This window comes from Coniophora puteana (assembly GCF_000271625.1).
Source record: "Coniophora puteana RWD-64-598 SS2 unplaced genomic scaffold CONPUscaffold_11, whole genome shotgun sequence".
Lineage (NCBI taxonomy): Eukaryota > Fungi > Basidiomycota > Agaricomycetes > Boletales > Coniophoraceae > Coniophora > Coniophora puteana.
Window position 1 is genome coordinate 896,621 of NW_006913063.1, and position 12,120 is coordinate 908,740.

At 55.7% G+C, this 12,120-nt stretch overlaps 5 protein-coding genes and 1 non-coding gene across 6 annotated transcripts in view; 3 read left to right on the forward strand and 3 right to left on the reverse strand.

The window, feature by feature from the left end:
• Window positions 1-99: 99 nt before the first annotated feature.
• Window positions 100-1,348, forward strand: CONPUDRAFT_128729 (NAD(P)-binding protein). The gene is made up of 4 exons (XM_007773922.1): window positions 100-511; window positions 566-608; window positions 664-803; window positions 863-1,348. The coding sequence occupies exons 1-4, from the start codon at window positions 249-251 to the stop codon at window positions 1,263-1,265; spliced, it is 849 nt and encodes a 282-aa protein (XP_007772112.1). The 5' UTR covers window positions 100-248; the 3' UTR covers window positions 1,266-1,348.
• Window positions 1,349-1,542: 194 nt separating this feature from the next.
• On the reverse strand, window positions 1,543-1,624 carry CONPUDRAFT_t94. Its single transcript has one exon. It is a non-coding gene; the product is annotated as a tRNA-Ala (tRNA).
• A 552-nt stretch (window positions 1,625-2,176) lies between these two features.
• Window positions 2,177-3,518, forward strand: CONPUDRAFT_62040 (SEP-domain-containing protein; the record flags this gene model as incomplete). The annotated part of the gene is made up of 7 exons (XM_007773616.1): window positions 2,177-2,262; window positions 2,321-2,404; window positions 2,469-2,593; window positions 2,648-2,771; window positions 2,843-3,193; window positions 3,261-3,320; window positions 3,386-3,518. Coding segments are annotated over 7 exons (963 nt in total), but the record flags the coding sequence as incomplete, so codon positions are not given.
• A 420-nt stretch (window positions 3,519-3,938) lies between these two features.
• On the reverse strand, window positions 3,939-6,343 carry CONPUDRAFT_109031 (ENTH-domain-containing protein). The gene is made up of 7 exons (XM_007773923.1): window positions 6,163-6,343; window positions 6,016-6,094; window positions 5,370-5,881; window positions 5,170-5,308; window positions 4,925-5,115; window positions 4,537-4,854; window positions 3,939-4,433 (listed from the first exon to the last, which is right to left on the reverse strand). Exons 1-7 carry the CDS (start codon window positions 6,321-6,323, stop codon window positions 4,280-4,282), a joined length of 1,554 nt encoding a protein of 517 aa, XP_007772113.1. The 5' UTR covers window positions 6,324-6,343; the 3' UTR covers window positions 3,939-4,279.
• Window positions 6,344-6,877: 534 nt separating this feature from the next.
• Window positions 6,878-8,905, reverse strand: CONPUDRAFT_167825 (ENTH-domain-containing protein; the record flags this gene model as incomplete). The annotated part of the gene is made up of 6 exons (XM_007773924.1): window positions 6,878-7,522; window positions 7,594-7,757; window positions 7,811-7,955; window positions 8,014-8,561; window positions 8,617-8,695; window positions 8,751-8,905. The coding sequence occupies 6 exons, from the start codon at window positions 8,903-8,905 to the stop codon at window positions 7,009-7,011; spliced, it is 1,605 nt and encodes a 534-aa protein (XP_007772114.1). The 3' UTR covers window positions 6,878-7,008.
• Window positions 8,906-9,827: 922 nt separating this feature from the next.
• Window positions 9,828-12,120, forward strand: part of CONPUDRAFT_61520 (fungal hydrophobin) — a gene marked incomplete at both ends in the record, with an annotated part of 4,709 nt that continues 2,416 nt past the window's right edge. Inside the window, 2 exons of the mRNA XM_007773569.1 lie at window positions 9,828-10,079; window positions 10,178-10,321. Coding sequence (XP_007771759.1) covers window positions 9,828-10,079; window positions 10,178-10,321 — 396 coding nt within the window. The remainder of the gene's footprint in view (window positions 10,080-10,177; window positions 10,322-12,120) is intronic.

Sequence of the window (12,120 nt, forward strand, 5' to 3'; positions counted from 1 at the left end):
CCTTTTGCAGACGACCCGCCTCCTGCCATTATCAGTACGACCTATACCCCGGATTTGCTGTGAAGAGGGCCTGGTCAGCTGGCCATGGGGGTATTTTTGCTTGCTCGCTAAGCCCAAGGCCTAAGGGCAAAAGCAAACTTACGGCGTCCGTTTCGCCGAGGTACTTCCTAGAGATAGGACATACAGTACTTAGCATCTGGGCTCAGGTGAGACTGAGAGGCTCGAAGACACTTTCGCACTACCACATCATGATTATCGCCGTCACAGGCTGCAACGGGCGCGTTGGCCGTCGCGTCGTCCTCTTCGCCCTCAAGGAAGGGCACACGGTCGTTGGGATCGACTCTGCGGATGCGGCCGTGGACCTCATCAAGGATGAGCCTGGGTTTAGCTTTCGCCAAGCGGATCTGAAGGACTACGATGCAACGGAGGAGGCATTGACGGGCTGCGAGGCCGTGGTGCAGTTGGCTGGGGCGCCGCATCCGAAGGACTGGAAGACGAGCACTCACCACACGTATGTACGACGGCGCGGTGCATGATCGTGACGGAGAGTGACGTTGGTACCCAGGAACGTCGTCATCACTTGGAACATCCTTAGAGCTGCAGCGGAGGTAATGTTTTGATGGAAAGGGCGGTGGTTCAGTTGCGCTGACGCTGGCGGTTTAGCTCGGGATCAACCGTATCTCGCAGGCATCATCCGTGAATGTGCTGCGAGGCGTGTTCAGTGTCGAGCCGAAGTTCGACTACTTCCCCATCGACGAAGATCACCCGTGTCTCCCGGACGAGCCATATGGGCTCTCGAAGCTGTAAATTGCCGTTGCGATTCAACAGACTTTTACTGATGCACGATCATATGTCTCTGCAGCGTAGCTGAGATGCAAGCGGACACGATCATACGGAGATATCCGTCCATGCGGGTGGCGAGCATCCGTCTACACTGGTCCGTTCCCAGCCGGAGCGATGCGTTCAGGAGGGACTACGCCAAGTCAAAGGGGGACCTGTGGAGTTACGTGCAGCATGACTCTGGCGCGGAGGCATTCCTGAGGGGGGTAACCTCGAGCGAGGAGAAGTGGGCGGGGCACGAGAGGTTTTTCATAGCGGCGCCCCGCGTTGCAGTTCCAGATGACGAGGGTTGGCTGGAGTTGAAGAAACGGTACTTCCCCGACGTGCCTATCAGAGAAGGCTGGGTTGAGAGCAAGAAGGGGAATTTTTTTGACTGTAGCAAAGCAGAACGGCTGCTAGAGTGGGTGCACCATGATTATGCCTAGTAACTGTGAATGCAGAAATTATCGAACTGTACAGCCTATAGATTGCCCGTGCCTCAGCACAAACACGAGATGGAAGGAAAACCATTATCTAAGGCCGCGGATAATGAGTGTATCTGAGCCATGCAGAGCGAAATGTAGCTGGAGTCTCGGACCGTTGGGGCCTAATGATCTGAAAGACGCCTTTGTTGAAACTTCATGCAAGGAACAAAAAAGGGAGAAGCCCAAAGAGAAGAAAGCAAGTGATAGGACTCAAACGGGGTAGCAAGGTAGCAAAAAGTGGACACTGTGGGAGTCGAACCCACGACCTTACGCATTCTCGAGATGCGAAGCGTACGCGCTACCAACTGTGCCAAGGGCCCGGTTGAAATAGGGTGAAAGGTACGCTATATATAAGCATTGTCAGGGACGCAATTACGCAATACAGATTACTGGCGCGTGAACGACGCGTGGACCCCCATGTCCTTCATCCAGCTCTTGGACGCATACGACAAGATACAATTTCTCTTTTAGCCTTCCGGCACGTTATCAACTCAAAATCAGCCAATAATCACTCAAGAAGTACAACATGTCGGGCGGAGGAAACACACTTGGAGGTGAGGGTGATGGCAGACGCGAGCCTCTGCCTTCGAACTGGGCACGGCCATCGCAGCCTCGAGTGGGCCGCATAGGCGACTGGAACAACTCTGGCGGATCCACCTCGTCCTCTAGGTATGTACAGAGTCCCGTACGATGACGATCGGCCCATTTATACTGATTGACTGCAATCTCTTTGTTTACCCCTTGCGCACGCTGTGCCCTCGCTCCTCGCCCCATGCTGCACATTGTGATTCAGGTCGGCTAGCGCCGGGCGTTTTGCGACGCTCAGCGATCTCTCGTCGTCGGCTCAGCCGTCGCGCCCGCCTCCACAGAGGCATACTTTTGAGGATGACGATGACGACGATGAAGAGGCGGACAGGAGGCGCGGAGGGGAAGACTGGTTTGCGGGCGGCGAACGCAGGTACGCTGCTTCTGTATCCGTTCTGTATCTAGCGCAATACTGAAGAGGACGCATAAAGCGCTATATCGGTGCAGAACCCGAATCGTGGGCCTATGCAGCCTGGCGGAGACGCGGTCCAGGATATTCTCCGCCGTGCAGCTGAGTGCGTCTTGGTCTTTTGGTCATCATATAGCTCTAAATCTGACTGCGTCTTTGGATCTGATTAGAGCTGGGCCACCCCCTGTAGCCGTTGGCGAGACGACGCGGTCCTCGTTCTTTGGTGGAGGCCACATGCTTGGCAGCGACGAGGTCGAGAGCGCATACATCCCTGATCCCAATGCCCCCGAGCCTGGTAAGCTACTACCTACGGTCGGTAGCATGTGACGATTCTGATCATGTACCGCAGAGGAACAAGAGACTGCAATCCGGCACGTCACGTTCTGGCGCAATGGTTTTAGCATCGAGGACGGCGAGCTCCTGCGGTACGACGATGCGCAGAACCAGCAGCTGCTGGAGGCTTTGAATTCGGGGTATGTGCTCCCGATTTTCTGTCACACTTACACACCTTTTCTGATGCTGATACAATTCTCTTGCATCGAAGACATGCGCCCCTCGCCATGCTCAATGTTCTACCTGACCAACCCGTCGAGCTGCGCATCGCGAAGCGTTTGGACGAGGAGTACGTCGCCCCGCCCAAGGAAAGCAAGCCGTTCGGCGGCGATGGAAATCGGCTCGGGGCACACACGCCCTCGTTCACGTCGGCATCTGCTTCCTCTGGCGCTGGGCCATCTTCGGCGATGCCCGGCTCGTTCCCCGCCGGACCGTCCTCCGCGACGGCGCACAGCGGCGCTGGGTCGATGGGCGCAGACAGGGAGAGCGTGATAAACAGGTTTGAGGTCGATCAGTCGCTGCCGACGACGACGGTGCAGATCCGGCTGGCTGACGGGACGAGGTATGCGCATGCATGCATGGCTGGACTTCACTCGGTGTGCTGATTGGCTGGGTTTGTTTACTTTTAGAATTCCGTGCAGGATGAACCTGCATCATAATGTTGGGGACATCAGGAACTTTATCAATGCGTACGTGTGGTTGTTCCCGTGGGTATCTTCGCGCGATGCATATCTCACTCTCGTGGTTTCCGCAGATCTCGTCCGGAGAATTTGGCGCGGGAGTATACTATCGGCACGACGTTCCCTAACCGGACCCTTGAGGACAACACTCAGTCGATCAAAGACGCCGGCCTTGCCAACAGCGTCGTCGTTCAGAGGTGGGTGTAATGAAGACAGTCGAAGAGTATAGTGTAGAGTAGTGTACGGCATTTGCACAAAGAATGCACAATGCGGATGATGTTCTTGTGATCACAGCTGACTACCGTCTAAATCGCATCGATGTGAGACACATTTGAAGACGATGGGGTATGCAGCTTACACAGCGAAGTACGGCATACTTGGACAAGTATAGGTCAGTCTGAGGGCGATTTAGAAAGAATGTGTAATGTCTCGGCGTGTTGAGCAACTTGGCGTTTGTGAGACAATTCAAGGTGGAATGCATCAACGAGCAGATATGGAGGTGACTGACAACCCGGATAACGATGCCACCGCCAGCAAACACGCCATAAGCCAACGATCCCAGAGCCCGCGTCAACAGTGGCCGTACGACACGCTCCTAACGCGCTTCAAATTGCAAAAGGGTATCATGCGTTATTCAATTCAGCGAGTCAGACTACGACGATGACAGATGAAAACATTGTAGTCAAAAGGAAAAAGGACGAGAGAGGTACGGGAGAGCTAGAGAATAGAAACTAGAGAATAGAGACGGTGGAAATGAACGTGTGTGTATGGCGTGAATCATCCGCTCCGTACGTAGAGTAGGATGGGCTAGATATCCGTTGGGAGTCATATGTACCGGCACAGGACAGGACAGCACGGTGCGCTGTTGATAGCGATACCGCGCGTTATGGAGCTGCAGGGTCGAAAGGAAATAGGTGGTGCGGGATACTTAGATAAAGAGAAAACGGAAGTGGAAAGTGACTCGGAGGTTAGAGAGAGAAAAACGGCTGGTCGTGGCCCTGCTGTTGCTGCTGCTGCTGATACTGCTGCTGCTGCTGCTGTTGCATCTGCTGCATCTGGAACGGGTTGTGGCTCCCGCCCGTCTTGGTCGCCGCGATCCGGCCATGGTCCGTCTGCCCGTACCTGCAACCGATTCAACCACAGTCAGTTCGAGCACACCGCACCAGCAGCGGTCCGCGCCTGGAGGAACCAGAGCCAGCGCCCAAAGTGAAATGAAAGTGCGTACCTGAGCAAGCCGACGTTGCCGAACGTGTCCTGCCCGTCGTCGCGGTTCGCAAAGAGGTCCGCGAGGTGCGCGTGCTCCGCGTCGGCGCGCGTCGGGCGCGGTCCCGTGCCGTTGCGCGACGGGCCGCCGGCGGCGGAAGCGGATTCGGGCCTGGGGGAGGACGCTGCGGGGGAGGGTGAGCTGAATGCGGGGGCAGGCGAGTTGGCGTAGGTGCCTTGGAGGTTGAAGGAGGGTCCGTTGGATGATGAGACGGAGGTGTTGAGAGAGGGCATGGGGGGTGTGGGGGATGGTTGGGCGGGGGCAAAGGGGTTGTTGGAGCTGTGGGGGGACGGTGCGGGGTCAGGAGGGTCGTGTCATGGGCAGATAGGGATGGAAGTGTTGTGCTCACCCGAAGCCTGTAGGCTGCGCCATGAGCATTTGCTGCTGTTGCTGCTGCTGCTGCATCTGGGCGAGTTGTTGCTGGCGGAACCATTCCTCCTGCTGGGCCTGTTGCTGGGCCTGCATCTGAGCTTGCATTTGCTGCTGCTGAAGCATCTCCTGTTGTTGTTGCCACTCCTGCTGCTGGCGGAAGTATTCCGCCTGTGATCGGTCAGCACCACACGCAACGGGGTATAATTAGGGCAAGTGGCGCACCTGCATGGCCTCCTGCTGGGCTTGCTGTTGGTACGGGTTAAACGACGTGAACTGGGGCTGCATCGTATACTGTGGGTTGAGGCCGGTGGCATATGGAGTGGGATCGACAAAGGGAGCGGAATTGTTGCCGTTTGGCGAGCTGCAAAACATGTTCAGTATCACACGGAGGTCCAGTCGATCGAGCGGGGACATTGACATACAGTTGGTTCTGCTCGTCAAAGAGCGCATTGGCGTTCGAGTCTTCAACGGCTTTGTTGCGCTTCGACTCCTCCTCCTCGCTCATCCTGATCGCCTGGGCGAGATCGTCGTCCTCGTGTGCCTTGCGCTGCTCCTCCGCGAGCGTGCGCTTGCTCTCCTCGATCGCGCGACGCAGCTCGTCCTCGTCATCCGGTCCTCCACCACGGCGTCTCGGTGGCGCGCCCACGGGCGGAGCGTACTTTGCGCTGCCGCCATCTTCGTCTCCGGGGCCGCTGCGGACCATGCGGTCGCGCATGCTCGCGCGGGAGCGGCGTTCCTCGCGGAGGCGGTTCTCGTCGACGAGGAGGTTGGTGATGTCCTTGGCTTTCTGGCGGACGTTGACGCCCTGGTCTTTGCCATCCTCATCGACGTACTGGAATTCTTTGAGTGTCTTGATGATGTAGACGTTGTCGCGGAAGTAGATGACGACATTCTCGGAGCCGGCGTGCAGGCAGTAATCGAGCACGGTGAGCGACTGGCGGTGCGCGTGATTTGTGTTTTGGAACGAGAAGGTGTGGTGTGCGAGCCAAGTGTAGTGTAGGAAGGTTGCCGGGGATTGAAGTGTGTGAGGGGCGTTGGACCAAGGGCACGTCAGCAGATGGAGCGCACCTTGAACACATGCCGCCAGTTCTTGCCCTTGTCGTTCAGTCGTTTATCGAGCATCTCCATGATCTCCACAAAGTCACCCCTTGTATGACCAAAAAAAGTCAGAAACGGTCGTTGTGCAGGCGTGCGCTCGAGAAAGCAAGGACGGACTGGTTGTATGTGAGCTGTGCGATCTCGTTCATCTGTGTGCCAGAGGGGCCCCATGGATCGTTGGAGGTGGCATCACGGACTTTTGCCTGTGTTTCTGAGTAGCCCTTTGTGTAATTCTTGGCTACCCGGAGTGCGCCCTTGCCAAAGTGCTGTAGCGACATCGAGGAGAGGGTCAACGTTAGTGGGACCGGTGGCTGTGCTATCTTGAGCGCAGCAGCCTTCAGGGGGTCGCAAGTTACCGCGCCCCTTTGTGCTCGCTTATGGAAACATCTGGACGGCGACGGAGGACATGACAAAAGGAAGTACCGGAATGTTCTGGCGTTGTTCTTACTCGAGAGTCTCCTTTGGAGATAATCAGCAAACTAGCTGGACACAATCTCTTGACCGGCGGTAATTGAAGTTCGACAAGTCTTTACCAAGTTTTTGAGATTTGTCCAATTCGCAACTCATTATCTTACCCTGAGAGCCAAATCCGAAACTCGAACATTGACACCATATGTCAGCCATGTGGTTCTAAAAAGGACCCAAGTCCTCGGAGCGAGATTTTCTTTCATCTTGCTTCGTTGCCTTTTCACGCTATGTCGTCGGAGCCGGAGGTAGACGCCTAGGCCTCGATCAATACGAAGAGGACACGAGCGTGTTTGCAGAATAGCACAACCTCCACCGATCTGCTCGGGATTCATTTAGACAATCGGCTAGCCGACTCGGTGAACCAAGGAAACACAGTATATCAGCCTACTCGACGCATAATATAAGGTAGAGCAACTGTGATAATGATAACCAAACAAAATCAAGAGGACATCAAGGAACCAGCAAAGGAAGTACATCGTACTTCAGCTTGAGCGATCAAAACGAGAAGAACGGCTGGTTTCCGTTCTGCATCTGCTGCTGCTGCTGCTGCTGCTGCTGCTGGCGCATCGCAAACGGATTATGCCCGCTCCCGCCCGTCCCCGTCGCAGCAACGGCCCGCCCAGCGTCCGTCTGCCCGTACCGAAGCGCACCGACGTTCCCAAATGTGTCCTGCCCGTCGTCGCGGTTCGCAAATATATTCGCGAGGTGTGCGTGCTCCGAGTCCGAGCGTACAGCCGCGCGCGGCGTTGTCGCGCCCATCCTCGATCCGGGGCCAGGGCTCGCGTTCGCGTTCGGATTCCACCCACTGCCGTTTGTTGGCGGAGGTGGCGAGCCCGACGACGCGCCGAAATTGGGCGTTGGCGATGCGATGTTGTTGCCAAAGGCGCCGAAAGGGCCTTGCGGGCTTTGTGAATAGCCGTTCGGGGGTCCTGTGCTGCCAGTGGAGAAGGTGGGGAAGGCCGGGATGGGCGGGGAGGACTGCTGTGCTGGTGCAAAGGGGTTGTTTGAGCTGAACGGGTTTGGCAATGTCAGCGTCATTCAGATGTAGGATTGGTGAGAGGGAGATATGATGGAGCTCACCCGAAGCCTGTCGGCTGAGGCGCAAGGGACATCTGTGGCTGCTGCCCATATGGCGCCGTCTGGGGTTGCTGCTGCTGCTGGAACCACGGATTGCCCGTGGCCTGCGCCTGCATCTGGTGTTGCTGCATCATCTGCCACTCTTGCTGCTGGCGGAGGTAATCTGCCTATGGAATCCGTGCCGATTAGATGCGTGATTGTGGACGGGGTGATGACACACCTGCACGGCTTCCTGTTGTGCCTGCTGCTGCCATGGATTGAAGGAGGTGAACTGAGGCTGAAGACTTGCAAACTGTGGCTGAAGACCATCGCTAGATCCATCGGAGACATCGATGAGCGGGAAAGGGTTATTGCTGCTCTGGGGACTGCGTACAACATGTAAATTCGGAAGTGAGTTCGAAGAAGGGAGTGTGCAGGACATACACTGCTACAGGTGCTTCCGAAGGCGGCGGCGGATTCTGGGCGTTGGCTTTCCTCCGTGCCGCTTCCTCCTGGCTGAGCTTGATAGCACGCGCAATGTCCTCGTCCTCGGTCGTCAGCCGCCCATACCCCGCCTCCGCATCGTACGCCCGTTTGCTCTCTTCGAGCGCCCGCTTTAGATCCTCGTCTGCATTCCGCTTCCTGCGCCGCCTCGACACCCCGCCACTGCCATCGGCGCCAGGCTGGGGCGAGGAGTCTGCCGCTGGTGTAGCGGCTGCGGCTGTGGCATCCGCGGAGCCGCCGGGCATGCCGCGGATCATACGGTCGCGCATGCTCGCGCGGGAGCGGCGCTCATCGCGGAGACGCTGGGCGTCGGTGAGCAGGTTGGCGACGTCTTTGGCCTTCTGGCGGACGTTGGCACCCTGGTCTTTGCCGTCCTCGTCGATGTACTGGAATTCTTTGAGGGTCTTGATGATGTAGAGGCTGTTCTTGAAGTATTGGCAGACGTTCTCGGAGCCGCTGTGCAGGCAGTAGTCGAGGACTTGGAGGGACTGGTGGCACGTGGTCAGATGGGTGAATGCATGGCGGGTGTGTGGTGAGATGTACCTTGAAGACGTGCCGCCAGTTCTTGCCCTTGTCATTCAGGCGCTTGTCGAGCATCTCCACGATCTCGACGAAATCGTTCCTGGACGCGTTCAATCTGGGCGCGTTTTGGAGGAAGAGTCACCGATGGAACGCACTGGTTATAAGTGAGCTGGGCGACTTGGTTCATCTGGGTGCCCGAGGGCCCCCATGGGTCGTTGGAGGTGGCATCGCGGACTAAGGCTTGTGTGTCGGAGTAGCCCTTGGAGATGTTCTTGGCTACACGGAGGGCGCCCTTGCCTAGGTGCTGCATGGGTGTTTGTTAGTGAACTGGAGCACGTCGTGCGGGCAGGTGAAGTATCGGTAACACGTCCGCATGGCTGCACGCCGGCCATTTGATCCTGACCAGACAAGGGCGACCGTCGCGGGCGGCTAATGTGGCTGTGTTTATCAGCGTCCCGGGCTTCCCGACTCCGGATGACGTCGCGTCAATGACTTCTCGATGGTCCCTGGGGAAACTTTGTCAGTCTTTTTTGCTTTTACCAACTCACCATGACCTTCTGGATACTGGCCAGGACTGGACGATGGCTTGCAACAGCACAACCGCAAAACATCAGATCAGTGTGTTGCCTAGGACGAAAGAGTGCGAGATGCCGATCAACGGCACCGTACCCGAGTCCTTTCCAACCTCAACCATATCTTCCAACTCGCTGATTTCACGACAGTGGCAAATGGCAGAGGACGAAAATCTCCACAGGATATCGAGGTACCTCTGTCGCGATGTCACGAAGAACCCTCTCGATTGAGTGGATGTCGATCTAGTAGGACAGTTCTGGACAGCTGTGGTGCTTCTTTGACATCTTGATTCTTGGAATAGCCGAACGTCTTTCCTTTTGGGTGCCATGTCACCGGAACACTCGTTTTTCCTCCCGTCTTCGGCAGCTGTCCTCGTCACCATGTGTTTGCTCTGGCACTGAGACCTCGAATGTTGGCTGAATGCCAACGAAGCCGTCTTTCGGCTTGTCATGGAATCGTTGTGTCTCCAAGAAGCTTACCATCACCTTCTCAGACCTTGGAATGTTTCGAGTTCTTATAAGAACCACGGAGAAGAACCCAGAAGACCAACCCGCTCACTTCCTCCGTCGTTCACTTTACTGCACAACCTCCACTCGCTACACAAGCACCATCCCATCCTGCGTTACCTCTACTCCAAAACACCCAACAGCTCCATCGCCATGTTCGCCCACGCCCTTACCATTGCCTCTCTCATCCTTGCCTCTGGCGCACTCGTCGTCCCCGACGAATATCATGGCTCCGTCGGCGCTGCGGGCTCCGGCAACGGATCTCTGCACTACTCGCCACGCTGGCATGGCAGCCACGGCGGCGGTCACGGTTCCACCTGGGGCGGCCCGGGCCAAACCACCGGTGGCAGCCAGGACGGCAGCTGCAACACGGGCTCGATCAGCTGCTGCAACAGCGTTGCGGATGTGAGTCGTTCTCCGTTCACCCCATATTATCTCAGCCACCAAGCTCATCAAATTGAATTGCGTTTGCTTCTGCTTTTGCTCGGCGCCTGCAGGAAAAGACATCGGCCGGCCTTGCCAGCCTCCTCGGCTTCGCTATGCAGGGCACTCAGGTCGGTATCAAGTGCTCCTCGGCGAGCATCGAGGGGACAGCCAGTGGTTCTAGCTGCTCGTCGCAGCCCGTCTGCTGCAGTGGCAACACTTGGGTAGGCCTTCTTTCTGCGCTTCTGGAAATCATTCTCACGGGACATTTATTGGACAGAACGGCATCATCGACCTGGGCTGCTCTCCTATCAATATCGACGCCTAAAGGGTGCTCGGTCAGGGCCTCTGCCTGCGAGAGGCGGCGAGCGGCGACTTTCTCTCGTTCGTTCTACACTACACTATACTAACGTACGGTCATTCCTTGTTCTCGGTCGGTAAACGTTTCCTTCACTGTTCGTACTTGTACCTCGACTTGTAGTCGCGCTATCACTAGTCACTGTCACTTGTTGGATCGTTGGATAATTGGTTGAATCATCTGTATCACCTTGAGCTTCTCGGTTTCTTCCTTTTGGTTCGAGGTCTTCGGCACCACAAGTACGAACGATCTGCATGTGGCAAGACCGGAAAGCAAGGAAACCACGGTTTGGTCGTGGGCTCTTAGATCTGAGTGTTATGATAGGACTCGACCCTAAAAGAAGTGGGAATCCGAATTGTTTATGGTTTGTTGCAAGGCGGAACTGCCAAGTATTGTGAATCCAGGGTCTATGGCCAGAAAAGGGATTTGCAATGCCTTTTTGGGAGCGGTGACGAGTTTATTTGGAAGCACCGGATGTCCCTGGATTTATTTTCTCTCTCGGTCATCTTACCATCACGATGCCGCATCGAAATACTCCCCTCCTTCGCACCATCATTTTCATTCACAATTCACAGGCCCTTTTCCTTGTTTGCTATGCATATATGCTCTTTTGGAGTGATACAGGCGCATTGACTGCACCACTCAGCCCGGACCTTCTGACGAGGAGCTTGATATGGGGGCGGGGCTCTGTCTATCCAGCTCTATACACGGCATAAAAAATAATCGGATTAAAATCTGAGGTTCTTCTTTTTCCAGCTATACCGTACCGCCCTCAGATACTAGCTATCACTAACTAAGGTTGTTCGCTTCCGTCTGAGGCGGTGGATCGCATGATAGATCACAACGACGTCAACCTTGCCATAATCTAGCATCCACAAAACTTCAAATTCTCAAACTCTCAAATTCTCAAACCTACCGCTTTGGATTGCTTATTGCTGTCTTTAGCCTGGCTGGCCGGGAATGCCGAGCAGAAGCTCTGTTTCATCTTCCGATCAAAGGAACCTCCTTACACTAGTACTGAAGCTGCTCTGCCGAATGCTCTTCGTCGCCCCAACGCTCCGAGTCCTACCCTCGAAACCGTGGAGGTTGTGGAGTCAAGTGTAGGCAACTGACTCAACCCTTCTCATATTTGCAGACTTCTTTTCCGCCTCTCTCTCCCCCTCTGTAATGAAAGTGCTATTCTGATCAGTCCGCTGGACCCTCTTTGGAGCTGCCTGTACGGGAATTTTCTGTGCCTGAGACTCTCCCGACGCCGGATCACGATTATTATCTTCGTCCTGTTGGAACTCCACAGCCCCTTCTCTAGGCCTCCAACTAATGTCTTCTTTTGCGGTAATATGCCATAACGATTCTCGGATTCACGCGCAGCGGATAGCGGGCTAGGGCGGGTATCGTACGAAGTACATGCGCTTCCATGATACTTTGATGCTTGCTACAGACTTCCGCTGCTTCTTTGCAGCCCTCAATCAACGTCTTTGAAATTTTGAAGCGTGGTGATGCCGTGCCTGTTGGAGCGCGCATCACATCGTGGGCGCCTCACGCTGCGTTAAGGTATGTCGCTGACTAAAACTGCGAAGGAGCGCGTGTGGCAGAAAGGCAAGTACGGTAAATTGTGGACAGGTGCACGCCTTCCGTCTGCAAATTGATCGATGGAATCTGGAGCTC

What these genes read in the sequence shown, in the direction of transcription:
- CONPUDRAFT_128729 (XM_007773922.1), top strand. Translation starts at nt 249, where the DNA reads ATGATTATCGCCGTCACAGGCTGCAACGGGCGCGTTGGCCGTCGCGTC. An exon ending in TCCTTAGAGCTGCAGCGGAG is followed by an intron (nt 609 to 663) that starts GTAATGTTTTGA and finishes CTGGCGGTTTAG; the next exon opens with CTCGGGATCAACCGTATCTC. An exon ending in CCATATGGGCTCTCGAAGCT is followed by an intron (nt 804 to 862) that starts GTAAATTGCCGT and finishes ATGTCTCTGCAG; the next exon opens with CGTAGCTGAGATGCAAGCGG.
- CONPUDRAFT_109031 (XM_007773923.1), bottom strand. Translation starts at nt 6,323, where the DNA reads ATGTCGCTACAGCACTTTGGCAAGGGCGCACTCCGGGTAGCCAAGAAT. An exon ending in CCCAGCAGGAGGCCATGCAG is followed by an intron (nt 5,116 to 5,169) that starts GTGCGCCACTTG and finishes GACCGATCACAG; the next exon opens with GCGGAATACTTCCGCCAGCA. An exon ending in GCGCAGCCTACAGGCTTCGG is followed by an intron (nt 4,855 to 4,924) that starts GTGAGCACAACA and finishes GTCCCCCCACAG; the next exon opens with CTCCAACAACCCCTTTGCCC.